The following is a 20,781-nucleotide window of genomic DNA, read 5'->3' as shown; positions in this document are numbered from 1 at the left end:
GAGGAACAGTGACAGGGAGAGAGAGCGGGTTGCGCTCTGGGTTGCGCGCTGAGCGTGGTCGTGGTCCGAGAGGCAGAGCTCGCCGCTCTGGAGCGCGCCGCCGGCGCGCGGATCGGCGGCGAGGGGTGACCGGGGGGCTTCGTGGTGCGGGCCGGGGCGGGCGCCCACGCTCGGCGCGTCGCGCTCGCCACGGTGGCCGTCCCCAACCGTCTCTCTTCCGCCTCCCGTGTCCTCTGCTTCGCCATGCTCGCCAGCGTCTCGTCCCTCCTGGGCCAGTGTGCCCGCCGGGCGGCCTTCCAAGCCCCAGCGTTGTCTCAGCTGCGCTCCCTTGCGACCTCCTCTGCTCTCTGGCAGACGCCGTCGAGCGTCCCCAACTCGAAGGCAGGCGACGCGAGGAGGGAGAACTCGTTCATCACCGAATTGAAGTGGGCGGCGATGCAGGAGCTCGTGAAGGTGCCGCAGACGACGAAGACGCCAGAGGAGATCTGGGCGAGCTGGGAGGCCGATCGGGTAGCCTACCTGCCGGATCCCCCGACGGTCTGGAGCGGTACGTACTCCAGCGCACACACCCCTCGCGCGCGCAGGTGCTGAGTGCTGGGCCGTCCAGGTCGCAGCATCCCGGTTTCCCATGACGGACGCATGCCGTTCGCGCTCATGTCCCGGATGGTCCAAAGAGCCAGCCTGCGGAGAACCTGGCGCGACTCCAAGTTCCACGTGCGCGCGGGCGAGGCGAGAAACCGCAGGCGGAGCACGCACTGGAGGAAGCTGTTCGCGCACGAGGTACGCCCCGTTTGCGTTCGCGGCCGTTCTCTCGGGAGAGTGGTGCTGAGGAGGGCCGTCGCAGGTGAGAAAGAAGGTGCAGCTCGTCCAGAAGATCCGCGTGCGGGAGGCGCACGCGCGGAAAGCTTGACGATCCCGGTCGCCCCAGGCTGCGTTCGCGGTGGACGCCGGGTACACGCCTCCCGGTCTGTAGCACGCTATGTACCTCGGCTACGCGAGATTATGCTCACTCCTCACACTGTCGATCGCTGATGGGCACACAAACGTGGCCCGCCCGGCGTGAGGGTGCAGCGGTGGCCGACGGAGGGGGACAGGGGCGGTTAGATTGAAGGTTTCAGATGCGTGAGCTGGTCGTGCGTGGGGCGCAGGAGGTGGAGCACGGTCTAGGTCGCCGTGCAGGCTGCAGGGATTGCACGGAACGGAAACCGGAGGTCGGCCCTCGGAAGGATCAAGGGGAGCCTGGGGGAGGTCGGAGGTATTTGGCTCTCGCGCTCGCGCCTGTGAAGGCTAATGTGTCGGGGAGCAGGCCCAAATGGTCGAAGGCGTGTCGGGGTCCAGATCGCAGGACGGGGGCAGAACATGTGTTGGCCACGCTCGCGGCCTCGTGGAGAGCACGCCGGGAGATACTCGAGAAATTATCAATCGCGCTTGAACGCCGTGGGCGTCGGTGTGAAGACTGTGCGGGGCAGGGCGCGCGGCTGGACTCGGCCCAAGGGGCGCAGCGGGTGGGTCGCTCGGGTGGCCGCGCGTGGAGGCTTCGCCCGGCGTACCGACGACCATCACCGCACCCCATTCAAATGGCGATCGAGCCTGAGGCGCCGCCGGGCGACTGGCGGCGAGCGCGCACCTCGCGCGAACGGGGGTCCGAGGCCTCACCGCCCAGGTTCTCCCGATGCACGAGAACGCACGCTGCGTGCATCCGAATCCGCCCCAGTACGCCTCGCTTCAGTCAAGTGATGGCGTTCGCCCGTACTTAAGCCCCCCGGTCCACCGCTGCCACCAACCAACCGCCTCTCCTCCTCTGCGCCCGGTTCTCCCCTCTCTCCTCTCCTCTCCTCTCCTCTCCTCATCTCTCCTATCCTCTCCTACTCGTACGCTCCTCTAGTCGCAATGTGCCATAACGTGAGTGCTCTCACCACCCGCGCCGCTCGCCGCGCTCACACCCACCCAGGTTATCGACGGCCGGCTGCACCTCACCTGCCAGCACTTCATCCCCATGTCCACCCGCCAGCAGGACTGTCTCCGGCCAAACTGCCTCTTCAGCAGGAACCACGCCCACCCAGTCGGTGAGTGTCGCGCTCGCTGTGGCCGCTGTGGCCGGCTCGGCCTGCGGAAAGCCTGTTTGCTTTCCTTTTGCTCGCGCCATTGCGTCATTAGCCCCGACTTGTGCTGATCTGCGCGTCCCCAGGCTGCCGGTCCACCTCGTGCGCGCGGATGATGCAGCAGCCCCAGCGGAACCCCATCAGGATCAGCGAGAGCATCTGCGCGGACTGCATCATGCGCGGCGGGGGTCGAGGGGTCCTCGGCTGCACCTGAGCGACTTCCGTCACCGCACGCGCCGCCACCCGTCTCCTCTTTCGCCATCTTCTTTCCCGACGCGTTTATACTCCCACAACCCCCTTGCACGACCTCGAGTACGAGGCCCCTCCTTGGCGTCGATGGCGAAGTACCGTATCGTTAGCGCAGGCGCCGCATAATCATGCTCTCGTAGTTACCCGTCGGACACTGTTGTATATCTATTCCCCGCACCGCACCGCACCACACGCCCTACCTAATATGTACCCCTATACCAAACACCTTACGCCACAATATGATTGCCTCCGTCACCGCGCTACTGCCCCCGTTCCGACAGCACGGCGCTTGGACCTGCAAATGAGCGTTCGCGCGTCGTCAGCTGAACAACAGCCCCCGCCGCAGCCTCCCCCATCCCCTGCGGCACCAGCACTTCCGCCCGGATCAGAGGACCTCCGCTCTGAAAGAACGAAAGAACGCCCCGAAGCCTCTTTGCCTGCCTGCTCCGGCACGCCCGCGGAGCGCAAGGAGGACGGAAGAAGCCAGAGACGGCCCGAGGGGCATCGATGAAACACGACCGACCCGTCCTCCGTCCCTCCGTCCCATGTCCATGTCCGGGCCCATCGTCCCGCGAAGCTTTACCGGGCCTCGACGGCACGCTCGAAGTTGGGCCCACCGAGCCGCGCGTCGAGAAGCGCCCCGCACGTGTGCCCGGCGGGCGTGGCGCCGCGAACGCGAAACCAGACGATGGCCGCCTCCGCGGCCTCCCTCCGGGGCGTCACCGCGTGAGCACTGGAGTACTGAATGGCAGGGGCTGCCTAGCAGGGGCAGGCAGGCCAGGGCCGCGCGTGTGCGCCGCACCGTGGCGGCGGCGGCCGACCGTGTCGATGCGCTTCGGTGGTGAAGGGTTGGGACGTGCAGCAGATGATGGCGGGGCGACCGCCCGCCACCCCGTGCGTACGGTGCGTTCGGCGAGGGCGAACAGAAGGCTCGGAGGCTCGCCGACGCGTCGGACGTCGCATGGGTTCGGGGAAGCCGCAGCCTGGCGGGGCGGGTGTGGCGGCGCCTCCGCTGGACGTGCACGACGGTGCCCTGTGGAGGGACGATCAACTCCCGGGGGCAGGGCCACGGCGGCTTCGGCTCGTCGTAGCCGGGGACTGGACGCGGGTGCGTGCAGGCAGCGTTCCGCGTGGCGGTCTGCCGAGATATCGTAGGTGCGGGGGCGCGAGCTGGGCCCGACATACGGTCCCTGAATGTGCGGCGGCGATTAGAGCTATTGCAAGAAATGTTCGCTGGCGTGGGGCATGGGAAACGGCCTGTCATCGAAGTGCTGAGCAGATGTGTTGCACCTGACGATACTAGAGTCTTCAAGCGAGACCATCGCGAAAGCGTGTCCGATGGCGGCAATTGTGACGACTCGTCGAGGCGCAGGCGGCGACAATTCAGATAAGAACATGCGTCTCGCACTGCTCTGTACGGGGAGGCTTTAGACAAAGCAGAGCTGTTACAATACTTGCAAGAGATGTGAGAAGGCACTTATTGGAGGAAACTGTTGTAGATGTGGCGTTGAGCGGCGTGCAAAGACCGATTGTACCGTACGAAAGATTTTGAAGAGCGATTTCAACGCGTTGTCGGTGTAGGCGACGGTGTGAAGACAGAAGAGAGCAAGCGGCAGGCTCACTCGAAGGGCGACCGTGTACGGATGCACATGGAGTGACCGTGTGCACTCGGAGTCACGGGACAGTGACAGGACGCGTCAGAAACCGCGGCCCTTTTGGGCGTCTGTCGTCCTTGTCCTCTCTCAGAGACGTTATTGTCTCCTGCGACCTTCTCTGCTCGTCCTTATAATTGCATCACTGCCCCTTGCGTTTGCTGTCGCCATGCAACCTAGAGGAAGCTTGTCGAATCCGCGAGCGATCCTCTATATATCGCCATAATGGTGGATCCCTTACTTTGCATCCCTGTCCCATCTCCTCCACAACTCCTGCACCATGGAATGGCTTGCCGGCACTGCGGGTCGGTGGTTGGGCGTGCCGCAGAGGCCGTCCGCTACATCAGTGGCTCCTCTCGAGTTCAGGACAACCTTCGCGCATATGCCCAACGCGCCATCCTTCCCGTAATGTATGCTCCAAGAGACCTCTTTCCCACAGATGTGTACAGCACACGCCCCGGACACCTACAAAAATCCCAACCAGTGGGCTTAAAACAATCGCTCGTATCGGAGACACGTTCTGTGAGAAGCGGCTCGGTGTACGTCTTTCCACCCTCTTTGCGCCGTTGCGTTCCTCATTGCGTTTCAAGTTATCGACGAGGATGTTCCTATACGGGTTGCAGAAACTCCGAGCAGAGCGGTTGTCATCCTACTGTGCCGGCCCCGGCCTTCCAATCGTCCATCTCCCTCCCGCTGTGCCGAAGACCATAATTGAGTACGCTAGAGCGTCCCTTCGCCGCATTGCCCCATGAACTGATGTGTGCCGTGTCCCAGCGTTGCCCAATGGGTCAAGCACTATCCACTCTGCACTGTGGGACGCATGATGCATATGGCATTCCCCGAAACGGCATTATATCGTATTGAAGAATACACCGACATCATGCCGTCCGAACACGAACATCTCCGGATCATGTTCTGGTCCAACAACCCCAACAAACGTCAGCCTTTAGACGTTCGATCCTCCAGCGTTGCTGTCTTCGTGCAGCCGCCATGGATCGTGAGCAATGATAATTTGGAAGAATTTGCGTCTACTGTGCACGTACGTGCTAGCCTCACTGCTGTTTTCCCTCAATCTGACTCCGCCTCTCCAGATACCATCGATTGATATCCAGAACGTGAGGCCGATACGCCGACACAAACTTTGGACGAAGATTTACGGAGTCTGTTTGACGACCGGCACGCATTGGTTCGTCATGACCACCTACTGGGGCTGGGTATTCGGCGCATTCTCTGAGCGTACGTAAATACCACCTTGCCTGGTATTTCACACTTCTCATCCTCGATTGTGATCCAGAGTACACGTCTGCCTGGGTATCAGATGTCATTCGTTACGACGCTGAAGACCCGACCATCGTGGAGTGCCTATTCTTCTGGCTCGCGTGCGCCACTCTCAAGCAGCAGCCGCGAAACGCCTGGAGCATCCCTCAGGTTAGTGGCGAGAATGTAGGTGCAAAGATATGCCTGCGCCCGGCCACCCTCCGTAGCCTTTGTTACGATACCAGGGGGGATTTCAAGAAGCACGTCTTCTCCGCGCTGCAGTCGATCTTTCTCTCCGTTCCCACCGTTCAGGATGGTTCTCACGATTCCCTCGCTCATGTAGGTCTTGGAGCCTATTCGTTTCAGCGACTTTGAACGCTTAAACTATGGAGCAGACAACGACATCGCCGACGACGAACGCATGTCTGTGAGAGATGATTTGGATGACGACGTGGATATACCCATTGGCGACTGGGATACCGACAGCAACGGTGAGTTCTTCGTTCAGCGAGGACATGGGCGCCGCTGACTGGAAGCGGCGTTGTCGGCACGTCATATCAGCCTCAGCTGAACGTGGTTCTGTTGCGGACGGCGCTGAAGACGACGACGACGATACTCATACTGTCATGATGGGCGCGTACGACGACGACGAGAACGAGGTTTCCCGTCGTCAGCCCGAAGAGCTCGCCACGGCGCGCATCAAGAGATGGGCTCCAACCATCAGAGACCTACCAAGGCTCAATATCCGGACGGGCTCTCCCGCGCTGACGGAATTCACAGACCTGACCAAGACGACGAAGTCGTCGAATGTGTCAGTCGTCCGAGACTACGTCGACAGCGATGCCTACCCTGGGACGGAGGAGCTCTTTATCGGCGATTACCTCGGCGGAAGCCCCGACTTTGACTATGAGGGAATGTCAGGGTAATCGTTTCACTGGCTAGACCTTCCGCTCATGATCTCCGCTCATGCAATCCCAATTTGCTGTCGCGCCCCATCTATCGCTTTCCTCACATATTGCTATGCATGCTACCTGTAACCTCACGCTCTTGTCTTTTGGGACTATGCTGTACTATACGTTGTGCTTTCATCACCTCCTCGCTTTCAATAGATGCTACTTTACACACTGTAACAATATACTCACTTTCCCCACTCAGCTCATAAATGCTTGAGCTTCCTTTGCTTTACGTAGCCCAATTCCTGGAGGTCGGCGCTTACTCGAGACGCCACCGTGACGACAGAATTGAGTACGTTCGGGGCGGCTGTGACAGGACGCGTCTTCCCGAGCAACCATCTGAAGGGCCAGCAGAGCTCCCGACCACCACGTCGACATTCCGTAGCCCATACCACTACGCACGACATCTTGATTGGCAAGATGGCTGCGGCAACACTCGCTGCAGAGTCCACATCGCAGTGGTTGTTCCCTGTGTCTGCACTCTATCAAACGCCCAGTCGCGTCGCGTCTAACATTCCGCTCGAGAAGGAGCTCTACGACCGCAGTCGAGGTGTCGAGTTCCTCTACCGCCTGGGTGTTTCTCTCCTCCTGTAGGTCAAGTAGTGCTCATTATCGTCGTCAACGTGCTGAAGCCATCGATGACAGGCCATCCTCTGCCATGTACACTGCCGCCACATGGTTTCATCGTTTCTATATGCGGTATTCAATGGACGATTACCATCGACAGGTGTTTTTGGATCTCTCTACTATAAAAATTGTATATATGAACTTATGTCTATCGCCACGTAGGACGTCGCCGCGACGTGCATATTCCTCGCAACCAAAACAGAGGAGTGCGGCCGGAAGCTTCGCGATGTCGCCAAGGTTTTCTGTTCCAAGGTGTCCAATCAACACATCAACCAGGTAGCAGATGACAGCAAAGTACTTTCCGTGAACTTATGCATGCCCGTTATGACAACTTACCGCGAGCTCTTCCAGGAAGTTGAGGAATGCCAGAATAGCATTTTGTTCGTAGAAGAGGTCCTGCTGGAGGGCCTCTGCTTCGATTTCGTGGTCGACAATCCCCAATCGGACCTCATCGACCTGTATGCAGCACACCCAGCGAATACCCCAATAGAAGACTGCGCCTGGTCCATCGCCAACGACTCGTCAGTCCCGCGGACCGCTCTGCGCCCCACATGCCGCCCGCTGACCCGCGACGCCCAGATTCCGCACACCGCTCTGCATCCTGTTCCCGCCACGCATCATCGCCGCCGCGTGCTACGTCCTCGCCGAGCACGCCGTCGAGGGCCCGCTCGCCGCGCCCATCGACCCGCGCCTCGCCTCGCCCGCGCCCTCGGCGTCGCTCCCCACCCCGCCCTCGCACAAGGCCTCGCCCGGCGGCCCCCGCCGCGCCATCGAGTTCTTCAGCTTCTCGCCCGCCGAGCTCGCAAACGTCGCCGGTGAGCCCCCTCGATCCGCCCCCCTCTCGCGTCCGCGTGGGCCTGACCGCGTTCCTGTTCCTTCGCCCCCGCTGTCCCTCCCCCTCCCCCTCTGCCCGGATAACCCACACGCCCCGCTTCTCCGGCCCCCGGGCCCGCGCCACAGACGCGATCGGAATCCTGCTCGAGTACTACGGCGCGCAGGACCAGCGCGGCTCGGGCGACTGGCTCGCCTCGGTCGCCTCGGTGCGTCCTGCCGGACACGTTCGCGCGCCCGGGCCCGCGGTCGGTGTGTCGGTCGGCTGACGTCCGTCTCTCCCGCCGCAGATTCGCCCGCCGCAGAGCGCCGCCCGCCGGGAGGCGCTCTACAAGCCGTTCGTGCAGGTCACACAGTTGGCGGGGTCCTCGCTGAACGCGCCTCCACCGCCGCGGTGAGCCCCGCGGACATGAGCCGCCGTCGGAGGGTGGGCGTAGGGGGAGGAGGGGTTGCGCCCCGTTATGGTTTGTGTTGTCGCCAAGGGTCCGGATGGTCGTCGAGAGGGTGAGAGGGGTTTGTGTCGTGATGGTTGCGCTGGAGCACCGTCCTCAGATACGTCGGTGAGGAACGGTGCGCTGGGGATAGGCTGGGGGTCCGGAGAAGTCGTCCAGAGTTCGTAATCCGTCGTGCATTCGCCGCATGCTCATCGTTCTGCTATCGCGCAAGATATTATATCATACGTTCATATTGTACAGTACTTTCCGATCTATCTCACCGTCGGACGTCATGACGCCCGCGCGACATTAACGAGATTCATGATCCATGCGCGGGCGGGACGCCGCGGCGTCAGCGATAGGCCGTGCTACGGCGCGCGGCGTCGTGAGAGCGGGCGCAACAGTTACAGCTCTATCGTCTCCTTGTGTTTGAACTTCTTCCCTGCACGTTCTGCGGCTCGGTAGCAGAAGTGGTTCCCGTAGAGCTCGAACTCGATATGGGGCATGTCGAGGATCGTCGTCGCGGGCCAGGGGAAGACGCGGAGGAAGAGCTCCGGTAGCATACAGCGGGACGGAAAACGCGAAGACGCTGTTTTGCTTCGGGAGCACTGTAGGAGAGTATGTCAAAAGACATGAGGCGTGCGGACGCGTGACAAAGAGGGAGGGGAGAGAGACGGACTTTTGAGCGCATCCTTCTGGGTGATCACCTTGAACGCGTTTCGGTCTCGTGCACGACGATGCCCGAGAGACCGACGAGGCACGGATTCTTGCTCCGCCGCACTGGGGAGAGCAGAGCAGCAGGATAAGTCAGAAGAGCCAATGCGGCGGCGCGCGCGCGCGAACTGTGGAGCACGTACCGATCACGAAGGAGCCGTGGAAGTCGGCCTTGACGAGCTTGGCGTGCATGCCCGCCGCGCCTGGCATCGCGGCCGCAGCGGCGGCGTGGCGGGGCCACGGTCTGGCGGCGCGGTGGCGATAGGGCGAGGAGCTCGGACATGTAACCCAGCCAGAGCGAGTGCAGCGGCACGAAGAGCGCGAACCTTGGAGAGCGGGCAGACGGGCAGAGAGGGACATCAGCGTTGAACACGCGCGCAGCCCGCCCCGGGCATCCGAGCCAGTCCGCACTTTGTCTCCGCCCCTCCAGCTTCCACGCGCCGCGCCGCCTGCGCCCGGTATCGCTCGGCCCTCCGGTCGCGGTCGCTATCGGGTGGGCGGCGGCGGGAGCGGTGGCGCGGGCGGCGCGTTTCTGGGCGCGGACCTTCTTCGCCCGGCTCTCGCGTGCGGGGTTCTCGAGTAGGATCTGGCGGCCTTGGACGCGGCTGGCGTAGGTCTGCGAAGGATCTGAGGAGGCTGTGAGGTTGCGCTTGACGTAAGTGGGCGTGAACGGCGAAGAGGTGTCGAGCTTCAGTCGCTGGTTCTGGCGCGGCGATGAGTCGCAGCTCTCGGGGGAAGTTGGTGCGCAGCGGAGGCGGTCTTACGTTAATGAGCGGCAGGCCGGCGTAGATGTCCCGCTGGTCGGACTGGGATGCACGGCTGGGGGCGGAGGGGGCAGCCATGGGGCATTGGACGTGCAGCGGTGGCTATTGGCGGAGAGAAAGAGGCAGAAAGACACGGTCTGCGGCAGGCGCACACAGACGCCCCCCGGGCACGTGGCGATCGCCAACCACACTCGCCGGCAAGCTCTTCTCCATGTCGCCCGTTGCCCGCCTTGTCCCTTCGCGGCCGTCCGCCTTCCTCCGCATGCGACCGGTACCCGTCGCGGACCCCGGTGGGCGACCTCCAGGAAGATAGCGCCGGTCGAGAAGCGCACCCCGTCGTCCACGCGAGGCTGTTGTCGCGCACGAGCCGCAAGCCGCTCCGACTGAGCAAGTGGGATCCCGGACCTGTGCTCCCCGTAGCGGCTCAAAAACTCGGCTGTTGCATGAGGCAGCTGCGTCCCGAGGAATGCCTGTTGCCCGATCGCCCAAGCGCGCTGCCCGCATCTCGGTATGTTTTCATCGATAAGTGCGTTCCTGCGAATCGTTCATCCCATTTTCATCAGGCTCCTCCAGATGCGCTCTTCCTCAGCTCGGCTACAATGCTCCCGTCTGGTAGCCGACTGCCGCAGACGGTCGTCGGTCGTCATTGTCAGGACCCTGGCCTCTCACTTCGCTGGTCAAAATTTGTGTCCTGCCTCATTGAACTCCGATCGTTAGGCCGTCCAACATCCGACGGCAGCCCGTGTGGATGCGCGCCGTAGACGAAAGCTGAGGATCCGTGAGGTTCGCCAGGGGAGGTCGATTTAATGCTTTCCATATATGAAGGTGGGCTCGTGATACTGCACACGACTATGATCTGATTACATGAAAGCATGCTCCATCCACGCTCATTTCTTCCTTGCCGCCCACCACGCACAGAACCGCTGGCGCCGGCTGCGTTATCGCCTCCGTCATCTCGCCGCAAATCGACGCACTCGCACACCGCGTGCCAGATTCGGCAAGCTTCGCGGGCGGAACCCAGTCGCTCGAGCTCGACGTCAACCTGCGCCCTGGACGACACACAGCTAGTAGTCGGCCGCGTCAATCTGGGTTCCCGGCGTGCGGACGCAGTGGGAGAGTCCGGATAAGCCCCTCTGGACAACTGCAGGTGGACACCGGACGGGCTTCCCGCCTGCTCGGCGTTCCGACGGGCCTCTCGCGTGCGCGCGTACGTCTTCGTCGCGCCCCGGACTGCCGCCGAGGCTGATTTCCCGCCCGCCGGGCTCTGGCTAGCAGGGTGGTCGCGCGTCCAAGCACGACCGTCCGCACGCACTCGCCCATCTAAACGTGCTTCTCGCTCGGGACGACCGCCCGCCCCCGACACACGTGTTGCGCGCGGACGCATTTCGAGGTCGTGGCGCAGCGGGCGCCGTCTCCCACTCTCGTCGGGTCCGAGGCTCGCGCGGGTCGGCGAGCACGGTTACGACCACAGCACGCGGCTGAAGCTACCGAGATTCTTTCGCCACACGCGCGCCCGGGAACAGCCAGCACGGCGACGGACGCTCGGAGCTGGAGGCTCTGCAGGTCGCTGCTCAGATCAAGACCGGAGGATGCGCTCTGGACCGCGCGCGCGCACACACCCGCCCTCTCGCGGCCACCCAGTAGGAGCTCGGGGCCATATCCGCAATCCATGGACGCACCTGAGCGTCTGTGCTGCGCGCCTGCGTCCCGATCCCGCGCCAGCAACGTTTGCTTCGCGGACCCTGATTGTCACGCGCACGCTCCCACGTGCCTCCCTTTCCCCACGGCCCGGGACGCGCTCGTGCGGATGTGCGGCCCGGCGCGCTTCGCCGCCCGGATTCATTCACCCGGAGGAACACTGCTCATCCGGACGCGCGCGAGCTCTTCAGCGTCGCCGTCGCGGACGCGGACGCAGTGCGCGCGACCGGTGGCCTATGTGCGCCCCGCGCCCCAATGTCAGGACGTGCTCGTGCTCCGGGCGCAGAAGGCATTTGGGGAGCGGCGTGCTGCACCGTAACAATACGCGCGGCTGCCGCACGTGTGGCGCGTGTGGTCCTCAGACCTCGGGGTTCCTTCCTCGGGGATGCGAGGCCTGGCACGACGCACGCTCTTGCGCGCACTCGGACGTAGCATCGCTGCTGGCGTTCCACGCCCGCGCGCGCGGCGATCGAGAGTGCGATCAACGAGAGCTTCGATTCGGGTTCGTGTGCGAGACCATCCGGGCGTCATTAGGCGGGTACAATACAAACGGGGGGTGGGAACAAAGGGAAGAGTAGGCACAGTACAGTAAATTACGACAGCAACGGGACGAGCGGGGGCGCGGCGGGGCGTAGGATAGCGGTGCAGTGTACGAGCGTGGGGGCGCGACGGCGTGGGCGCGCGCGCGACAATCTATAGCGGCATCTAGGCACGGTCACGGCCCATTTGAACGCAGACGGGGCAGAACGCGTCCATGACCGGGTCTGGCGCGTCGAGGGTCAGGCGGCACGGAGAACGCGGAGGAGAGAGGGACGCACTGTACTGCTGGGGGAACTGGCGGCTGATAAGCGGCGCGGCGCGCAGGAAAGAAGCGGCGAACGCGCGGTGAGCAAGCGGTGTGTGCACGGGCGCGCGGGCGCGCGCGTCCCCGCTGCGTAGGCCCCCCCCCTCAATCCCCGCGCACCCACCCCCGCGGGGCACGGACAAGGCGCGGACGCGGCGGGGAGCAGCGCGCAGGCGGGCGCGAGAGCGAGCGAGCGACGTACTACTGCCAGCACGTCTCCGTGCACCGGGGCGGGACGCAATTCTGGGATGGGTGGTGCTGAACTTGCAGTAGCGATCTTCGCATTGAATCTAGGCGCCGGTAAGGGGGTTGGGGGTGGGGAGAGGGGGGACGGGGACTGAATTGAGATCTGCAGGCGAGTAGGCAGCAGGGTCGCGCACCATCTCGTCGGGCTGCGGTTCCGGCGTTAGGCTCGTGGGCGCGGAGGGAAGAGAAGACGAGGGCGGAGACGCACCAGGTCGATGTAGTGGCCGCAGCGCTTGAAGTTGTTGCGGACGCTGTGGTGGGGCGTGTGAGCGCGCGGGAGGGGCGGGAAGCGGGGAGGGGACGGACCGACGCCAGTGGCACATGGTCGGGGAGGAGAGGTGGGGGAGAGAGGAAGAGTGATATGTACAGGCGGAGGAGGGCGGAGGAGAGTGTTTGAGTGGGCTGAGGAGAGTAGCCGGACGGAGGGCGTTTTATACCAAGGACGCGGTGGGCGCAATAGATCCGGCATGGTTTGCGGGAGGTGGCAGGGCGATATTCCCAAAGACGAGCCGGGACGATAACATCAGCTATCGGACCGCCTGGCTGGCGATGGCGCGACGGGCGAGCGCAGGGACGTATCAAGATGAAAGTCGGTCAGAGTGGAGGAAAGAGTGAACATGAGGTGTGCGGGCGTCTGGCGCGAGATGCGCGAGCGCGGAGGCGTGGCGATCGGCCTCTGTTCAGGGTTCGATGGAAAAGGGAAAAACAGATGTCAGCGGGGGGCGCGAGCGGAGGGATTGCTTTTTGCCCGCAGCACACTAAAGCTAAAACGTTAATCAGGCAGAGCCAGGGCGCGACAATGGGGCGAAAACCCGAGCAGGGGCGAGACCGCGGCGGGCGCGATGGGCGCGATGGGGCGCGCGGCGAGGCGCTGGGCTGGCGGGCGGCAAGGAGGGCGGCGGGTGCGGTGGCCACAGCGGGGGCGACGGCCGAGGGCGGTGGCCCGGAGCCCAAACGGGGAGCCCTCGAAGATCCCGAGGGCGAGAGGCAGCGACGGGGCATGACGTAGCGGATCGCACACAACGGGCAGCGGGCGTCACGCCGATTCGTCGACCAGGAACGCGCGGCGAGGGCGGGTCGCGGGCGGCTGCAGCGGGCGATCAAGATGCTATCGATGCTGGCGGGCGCGGCGGACGTGCAGAGCAGCCGCACGCGGGCGGCGCATGGTCGGGGGCAGGCAGCGCACGGGCCGTCGCCGCCAACGGCAGCGGGCGCGGCGGCGGGCAGCGCTGGCGGCCGCTCGGGGGACGGATGTGATCGTGCACGTGGGCGGAGAAACTGGAGTGGTGCCGTCCCATTTGCGAAGGTTATCGCGAACTGTATCGCGGTCGAGATCTGCCCGTCCAGGGCTTTCAACCGGCGAACATGCCCACCAAGTACTGGCTCACGCCCTCTGGCGTCAGAATCCCAACGTCCGAGAAGACGAGCGAGATCAGGTCCGGCCTGTGCTCCGAGTCAGCTCTGCGCCCCACCCAGCCGCCGTGGCCACCCACCGTGTGTAGTCCACCCCCGGGTTCTTCCTTATCTGCTCCGCCCCCATCCCACGCTCGCTGCTCGTCGAGCCCGATCCTACAACGCCAGAGCTCGTCCACCCGCAGCGCCCGTCGCCACTCCCTCCTGCCCACCTGACTGCCCCGTCGGAGTTGGGAACGACAGGATGCTCGGGTTGTCCGTCGGCAGATCGTACTGCGATAGCGGGAACAGGCGGTGGAATTTGTAGCTGCACCTCGAGGCTCAGCATCCGCCCCCTCGCGCGCAACCAGGTGGCCGACTTGCCTTTCTGCCAACGCGTAGAACGGCCGGTTCGCTGCCTTCGCGATGATGGCCATCTGGCTGCTCCCCACGTAGTTCACCAGCCCCCCGCTCTCGACGACCGCCTCGGAGCCGACAAGCACAAAGTCGACCCGATCCATCACGTACGCCACCGCCGAGTCCAGCACGACCGTGCACGGGATCCCGGCAGTGGTCAGCTTCTCGTACGTCGTCAACCTGTGCACAAGTAATCCATCAGCGTTCCGCTCCCTCGGCCCAGCGCTGCCCGGGCGTTACCCTAGTCCCTTGGGCCGCGATTCGGTTACGTATACGGATATACGTTTCGTCTTGTGAGCGTGGAGCAGTGCTTTGAGCACCACGCGCGAGTACGAGTGCGTGAGGATCTGCCCGCATCGGCCGATAAGCATCCACACGTGGGTCCCCTCCGGCCTCCGGCATGCGTAGTACGTACCACCGAGTCGTCCTTGATGAAGCCCAGCGCGAGCCGGGCGATTTTATCGCGGAAGGATATCGCCTCTCGGGCGTACGTTCGACCCTGCTCTTCCAGCTCCTTCTTGAGCTCTGCAAAATTCTCCACGGCGCAGAATGAGGATCGATAGGACAATATGAGCTGCCTGGCCGGAGACTCACGTCGGACTCGTGGGGGAAGAGGGTGACGAATGCGATGAAGAGCTCGCAGCCGGCATTGAGGCTGATCGGGTTGCGAGAACGCCTCTTGAGCTCCTCCGCGCCGTCGTTGAGGGCTTGCACCAGCTCGAACATGGTCCCGGCTTCAGACCGCCCACGTTCACATCGGATGGTCCGCGCGAACGCACCGCGAGGACGTACCGTTCGACATGACGATCGCCTCCGCCAAGGAGAGGATGGCCGCTAGCGGCGGGGAGATCTTGGTAATTTCGTCAGCCGGGATGCTCGTGCGGTCCTCGAAGCGAGGTGCGCACTTCTTCGTCGAGCAGGAACTGCTGAAAAGTGGCATAGATGTCGAATTCCTGCTTTTGCACGGCCTCGGACATGATGGCGTGGCGTGGGGAAGAGAAACCGAGACAGGGAGATGAGTTTAGCCTGCGGGGAGGTTGTATTTCGGCAGGGAGGAGCGGGGAGCGAGAGGGAAGAGGAGTGCTCGGTGGAGGGTCAGCGGAAAATCAGCAGCATTGACTCGAAGCTCACGTGCATGACGCGCCATAACACGGTCAGGTGACTCGTGCAGATGGGTTGGCCACGATCTTGATCGATCGCGAGTGAGTAGTTTTGTGGCCGCGTCGAGTTGGAAGTTGGCGTCAGACCGGGTCGGATTCTAGACCGCAGGCTGGTCGCAGTCTGTCGCGACTCGCAGTGGACCGTGTCCATGATACGTTGGGTCAGGTCCTGTCGTGGCGACTGCTCCCGGTCGTCTGCGCTGGGAAGGCTCCGTTCGTCCGTTGACATCGCCGTGGTTAGGAACACGGTATGGATCAGACGAGGAACGGGCGAGCAACGGTCCCGCGAACCAGACCGTTCCAGCACGCGTAAATCTGTATTGATCGAAGCTCTAGATGACGCTTATTGCGAGCACGCGGTCGCGCACCGGGCTCGCTAGCCGACCAGGAACGTCGCCCTTCGTTGACCCACGCCAAGCTGGGCGCGCGCCCACAGGAGCCACCTCGTCTGAGCGCTGCGAGCCACGAATAACTCCGCATTTGTTCCATGCATCACGGCCTGATTAGAGCCACTATCGAATAGTGCTCCCGGCTGTCTGGGATGACAGCGCCAGCAATTTTCCGCCTCCTCCGAAACATTGCCTTTGACCGCGGCCGCGACAGAGACGGCGTAGCTCGCCGCGGGTATCGCCGCGGGGGAGAACAACGGCCGTCGACAACAGCTGCTCTCCTGTCGCGGGAGGCCGTTCTGAGACTAGTGCACGCGATCCCGAGCTCGGGGATTCCAAACAAGTCGACGGAAGCGGACAACGTGCGCGAGGAGCGTCAGGGAGCGTCGCGCTCACACGGTGGCCTTCCGGGTCAGACAACGTGCTAAGCGAGAAGATTTGCAACGCAGATGTCGGACGACGTCGTGGGTTTGTACTCTGTGGTTTAGCCAGCAGCCCGGGCAACCGCCTGTTACGCGCGCGCAGCCCGTCCTCCCTGGCGATTCTGGCCGCGGCCGACGCGTCTCGCTGGAGACCGCGTCGCTGGCCGCGGCCGACGCGTCGTCAGAGTGATGCGGACAGCCCGGCGAGCTCGACGTCGGGCCTTCCCTGCGGGCTGCAACCCAGGGTGCGAGGACGCGGGCGCGGGCCGGGTGACTGGACACTCCGCCACACCACGCCCTCTCCAGCCCGCCCCAACGTGGGGGCGGGCATGGGCTGGCGGCCGCGCCCGCAATCATCCATCACGCCCTACGTCAACGGGGGGGGAGCGCAGAGCCAGGGCAGGCGAGCGCGATGGCCGCCAGGGGCTGGATATGAGACTGAGTCGGCGCTCGGGGGCGGGCGGCGGGGCGAACTCGCGGGTATCCCACCGCGGCCGACGCCGCCTGGGCGGGCGAAATTTGCCGGCGCGCGCCCCTGCAATCAGCCCGCGGGCGCGTCCGGATGGGGCTTGGGGCGGGACAAAGACCGCCAGGGATGGGCGGGTTGTGGGATTTAGCCTGGGAGCCGCGGGCGCAAAGCGCGGGTTTGGTGCAGATCTGGCTGAAGGAATGCCCAAAAGGCGCAGGAGTGTGCTCATCGGAACACGTTTCGCGTCGTGCCGCGTCGGAATGTCGCCGAACCCTATGGGGCCCGCTCTCCGTGGCGATCGCCAGGTCCAAATTCAGTCGCCTCGGCGCAACGCCCGCCGTTCAAAAAGCCCGCCCCGTACGTTGTTCTCCTCCTCCCCCATCTCCCGCCGACCCACCCGTCCCCTGCGCATCCGTCGCGCTCCCCTTCACCCAACGTGCTCTCCGCTCGGGCGCGGTCTTCTCTGATCCACTCTCCTACCGGCCGGAGGCAGGCAGGCTTCTCTCTTCGTCGTTCCGGGGTAAGTCCTTGCTCATATATGTCGCGCAACGCTTGCCCATCCGGTGCCCCCAATGCACGCAGTTCACTTCCAACGTCGTCTGCCCCTCGTTCGCTCTCGCGCAACCCTTCCGCCTCCGCTTTCTCCCAGGCGAGCCCCCATTATGACCAGCCCACCCCCGCAACTCTTCTTCTCGAACGATGTCGCCACCATGGACGAGTGGGCGCGCCGGACAGGGATCCCTCTCACCACTGCCGACGCCTTGGGCACTAACTACGCGAGAGCTCGGCGGTGGATGCAGTCCCTCCGCGCCCAGCTCGTCGAGCAGCACAACTGGCGGGACGTCTCGCCGCTCGACTCCCGGCTCCTCTTCGACATCGAATGCTCGACGCCCTACCGGTCCTCAAGGGGGCTTCCCCGCAGCCCGAACATGCGCCTGCAGCTGCCTGCTAACGCCTCGTCGTTCTTCTCCCGTGAACGGCGTGTGCAGTGGGAGATGGTCTTCCACTCTGCCCTCTTCCCCGGGCTGCGGCACACCGTCCCGGCGATCGCGGACCTCCTCCACCTCCTCCAGTGCCTGCTCACCGGCATGGTCGTCCTCATCAAGGAGGAGCAGGTCCCGGGCGAGGGTGTCTACCGCACGCACCGCGCGCTGCCGCCGGTCGAGTGGGTGACGAGTCACGAAGCCGCGCTCGTCGACATCTTCGGGGCTTCCCACTACCGCCAGCTCTTCCGCGCCGCGAGCGACAACCGTGTCGCGTTCAAGCTCGAGCGGGCGTGAGCCACTCCCACGTCGCCCTCCGGCCCCCGCTCGCCCGCCCGCCCGAGTCCCGAGCCCCGAGCGGGCGGCGTGCGCATGACCCCCCCCCAAAAGGCCCGCGAGGTCGACCCGCGCGGTGCGCTCGTTCTCGTGGACCCTCGCGCGGCCAAGGCCGTGCCCTCGCGCTCGCTCTGGACGGACTGGTATCTTATTCGATCCTATTGCCCGGCAAGGTATCCGTGTTTAATGTCTGGTACAGTCTTAATGCCCCTGCCCCCTTCACTGCTGCTCGTCGCCGCTGCCCATTGTCCATGTTCACGTCGCTCATCCCACGCCATTCCCCTCGCTGTCTGATAGAATACGGCCCCTCTAGTCGCAAAATAGGCTACGGCCCACTTGCTCCGCATCTGTCCCCTTTGCTGTTTTGTCCCGCCACGCTGTGCCCACTTCACCATGCATATACGTTATGTATTCCCAGCACCCACACACCATGCATCATAGCTACGTCTAGGATATAATCGTTAATAGCGCCACGGCTCGCCCACTGTACTCACTATTCGTGTTTATACTTCATCTATGAAACGTCGACCGTTTTCGCCTGGAGAGGCGTCGCTGCCCCCAATCGAAGCCCGAAGCCGCTAATGAATTTGACTGTGCTTCTCGCCTTCTGTAACGCTCAGAGCCCCCGCGCCGACCCGCTGCCCTGCGAGCCCCCCGCCCGCCCCCGATCGCGGACGCATATGGCTAACGACTTGCCGGAAACGTGCGGATCGCTCCTCCACGGACGATCGTCCCGGATAGGCGGCCGCGCCCGCCCCGGGCACGCCGCGTCGTCGAGGCCACCGACCGCGGGCTGGCTGCAGCTGCAGCAGGCGACAGGGGGTTCCTGGCTGCCCCCCCAATCCGGCGAGCTCTGCACCTGCGCCTGCGCCAGGCCCGCGCCTGGGCAGAGGGTGGCGCGGACGATGAACGGAACGCACGGCGACCGCGAGGCGTGTGCTTGGGCGCGGTCAGACGAGCACGAATGTGCGGACTGGGGGCCTCCATATGCCCTGCGCGCGCGCGGGTGGCAGCACAGCAGGGATCTGCGCGCTGCGCGCCGCACGTGCGCGGCGGGGGCAGAGCAGTGGGGGGCGGGGCGGGGGCGGGACGGCCCACGGGGACGGGGACGACGGTCGGAGCCGTGGAGGAATCGAAGGGGGTAGGACGGTTCCGGGAGGCCGGAGACTGCGCGGGAGGCTGGGGGCTGCTTACGCGGGCGCAGATGGCGCAGAGATGGGGCGCATCCCCCGGGTCACAGGCGGGTGGGGGAAGGGGTGCGACCGAGTGGAGAAGGCGAGGATGCACGGGCGTCGGGGGCGATCTGCGTTCGGCGAAGCTTATCGTGCCGAGGGCGGGAGGACAGGCGCTACTCATCGATGCTGGCTATGTCCATAGCCAAGAAACCAGGTCCGCGGGCTTGAAACGGGGAGGGGAGATGCCGTACGGTAGATCATGGGTTGCGCTTGGGCTTGCTTGGGAACAAGCAGCTGGACAAGCTGGGCTCGCGTAGGGATGATCAGACATCTTGTAGAAGTACGCCAGGCGGACGTGCGGCACCAACAGCGAGCGAGACAACGCGTGAGACAGACAAGCAGGAAAGGATCCGGTGCGCAGAGGACGAACGGTTGCATCATGACCTTGTCCATCAGCAAAAGGTGTTTTTAACGGTAGCGCCCGATAGCGTGCGACTCTGCCAGATCGGGACAGGCCGTCTATTGTCTGCGCGACAAATAATGATGGCAGAACGGTAGCAGCTGATATCCATTCGTCTTTACTATGAGGTTCGATCAAATCTTGTGGCCGCAGACAGGATATGATGGATATACTACAGGCACAAGTAGCTTGAACAGAAAGCTGTAGTCGATGATAGTAGACGATCATGCGCTCCTTCAAGGGTGAATATTTGAATCACGGGGCGCGCGGGGTGCATAAGAGGTTCGTATTTAGCTATACGGTCGGCTCGTGAGGACGCGAACACTGCGCGCGGCAGAGAACGCGATGCGCGCGACGATATGCGGACGGACGTCAGCGCGGGCGCCTGTTCCGCTTACGCGCCGCGCGCGGAGGCCTCTGTCCGGCATCGATGGCGAGCCCCATCCTCTGTTCCCCTAATCTTTCTTGACGCCTTTTCTCCCTTTCGTTTCTCTGTGTCTCCTATTTTTGCTACGCAAATCCTCTTCTTCATCAGAATGTCTGCTTCTCTAGGACACGCGATCCGAACGCGGAACATCGAGTCGGCGGCGGCGGGCGCCGTGAAGTTCTTGCTCATTTGAGCATTGTCTCGGCCTTTCACATTCCGTCTGATATCATTTCCGTTTACCAATGTGCATAAGGTGTGCTTCTGTGGCTTGTTCCCCACCAGGTGCGCACCCCATAAGTTGAAGCGACCCAGCCTTCCCCAAACAGCGGGGCGGGCAGCCTCAAGTGTTGGGCCATCACACGCGGAGAACGAATTCCTCACACTCGCGGTGGCGGAATATGTGCGGGAGAAAAACTGGGACACTCCCCTGGAGGACCTCGACCTTCCGCACGACGCTTGCGAGCGCGAGCCCGTGAACTGGAGCAAGGCCTACTCTGCGGACCACCACTACGAGAGTCAGCGGAGCGCTCTGTTCGATGCTCTTGTTGTCACGAGCTGCGCGGCAAACTCCCGCACAGGGCACTGGGCGAGGGGTCGAGAGTTAAGTCAAGATATATATATCGCTGGGGCCCGAGACGTACAGAGGTCCGTGTTAGTAGCGACATTCTGAGGTCTAAAAGTTGCTTACGGTGATTTCTTTGCTAATTGTTGTGACCCGATGCGGCGGCGCCGCAGTGGCGTCCCGCTTTGGCCTCTCTATTGTTTGCCACAGACATGGGC

The 20,781-nt window shown here is 63.6% G+C and overlaps 7 protein-coding genes across 7 annotated transcripts; 4 read left to right on the top strand and 3 right to left on the bottom strand.

Moving 5' to 3' along the window:
- Positions 1–243: 243 nt before the first annotated feature.
- BXZ73DRAFT_95698 (uncharacterized protein) lies at positions 244–2,316 on the top strand (the record flags this gene model as incomplete). Its single annotated transcript, XM_048026864.1, has 6 exons — positions 244–547; positions 608–780; positions 929–965; positions 1,886–1,902; positions 1,952–2,066; positions 2,189–2,316. 6 exons carry the CDS (start codon positions 244–246, stop codon positions 2,314–2,316), a joined length of 774 nt encoding a protein of 257 aa, XP_047883921.1.
- Positions 2,317–4,283: 1,967 nt separating this feature from the next.
- BXZ73DRAFT_73016 (uncharacterized protein) lies at positions 4,284–6,186 on the top strand (the record flags this gene model as incomplete). The annotated part of the gene is made up of 8 exons (XM_048021823.1): positions 4,284–4,408; positions 4,443–4,542; positions 4,594–4,718; positions 4,778–5,042; positions 5,095–5,239; positions 5,298–5,431; positions 5,604–5,751; positions 5,822–6,186. The coding sequence occupies 8 exons, from the start codon at positions 4,284–4,286 to the stop codon at positions 6,184–6,186; spliced, it is 1,407 nt and encodes a 468-aa protein (XP_047883920.1).
- Positions 6,187–6,633: 447 nt separating this feature from the next.
- On the top strand, positions 6,634–8,069 carry BXZ73DRAFT_95696 (cyclin-like protein; the record flags this gene model as incomplete). The annotated part of the gene is made up of 7 exons (XM_048026863.1): positions 6,634–6,803; positions 6,859–6,940; positions 7,003–7,134; positions 7,192–7,361; positions 7,420–7,655; positions 7,801–7,880; positions 7,962–8,069. The coding sequence occupies 7 exons, from the start codon at positions 6,634–6,636 to the stop codon at positions 8,067–8,069; spliced, it is 978 nt and encodes a 325-aa protein (XP_047883919.1).
- Positions 8,070–8,509: 440 nt separating this feature from the next.
- On the bottom strand, positions 8,510–9,661 carry BXZ73DRAFT_95695 (RNase P/MRP, p29 subunit; the record flags this gene model as incomplete). Its single annotated transcript, XM_048026862.1, has 5 exons — positions 8,510–8,656; positions 8,839–8,885; positions 8,963–9,063; positions 9,146–9,522; positions 9,584–9,661. 5 exons carry the CDS (start codon positions 9,659–9,661, stop codon positions 8,510–8,512), a joined length of 750 nt encoding a protein of 249 aa, XP_047883918.1.
- Positions 9,662–12,415: 2,754 nt separating this feature from the next.
- On the bottom strand, positions 12,416–12,694 carry BXZ73DRAFT_95694 (uncharacterized protein; the record flags this gene model as incomplete). Its single annotated transcript, XM_048026861.1, has 3 exons — positions 12,416–12,517; positions 12,580–12,622; positions 12,678–12,694. The coding sequence occupies 3 exons, from the start codon at positions 12,692–12,694 to the stop codon at positions 12,416–12,418; spliced, it is 162 nt and encodes a 53-aa protein (XP_047883917.1).
- Positions 12,695–13,723: 1,029 nt separating this feature from the next.
- On the bottom strand, positions 13,724–15,157 carry BXZ73DRAFT_86370 (nagb/rpia/CoA transferase-like protein; the record flags this gene model as incomplete). The annotated part of the gene is made up of 9 exons (XM_048024177.1): positions 13,724–13,814; positions 13,865–13,940; positions 13,964–14,091; positions 14,148–14,360; positions 14,421–14,527; positions 14,596–14,715; positions 14,775–14,914; positions 14,973–15,030; positions 15,086–15,157. The coding sequence occupies 9 exons, from the start codon at positions 15,155–15,157 to the stop codon at positions 13,724–13,726; spliced, it is 1,005 nt and encodes a 334-aa protein (XP_047883916.1).
- A 2,125-nt stretch (positions 15,158–17,282) lies between these two features.
- On the top strand, positions 17,283–17,900 carry BXZ73DRAFT_86369 (uncharacterized protein; the record flags this gene model as incomplete). Its single annotated transcript, XM_048024176.1, has 1 exon — positions 17,283–17,900. The coding sequence occupies one exon, from the start codon at positions 17,283–17,285 to the stop codon at positions 17,898–17,900; it is 618 nt and encodes a 205-aa protein (XP_047883915.1).
- Positions 17,901–20,781: the final 2,881 nt, after the last annotated feature.

Source organism: Epithele typhae (assembly GCF_022376455.1).
Source record: "Epithele typhae strain CBS 203.58 chromosome Unknown BXZ73scaffold_1, whole genome shotgun sequence".
NCBI lineage: Eukaryota > Fungi > Basidiomycota > Agaricomycetes > Polyporales > Epitheliaceae > Epithele > Epithele typhae.
Note: the sequence above shows the minus strand (reverse complement) of the source record. Positions and strands in the feature narration are given on the sequence as shown.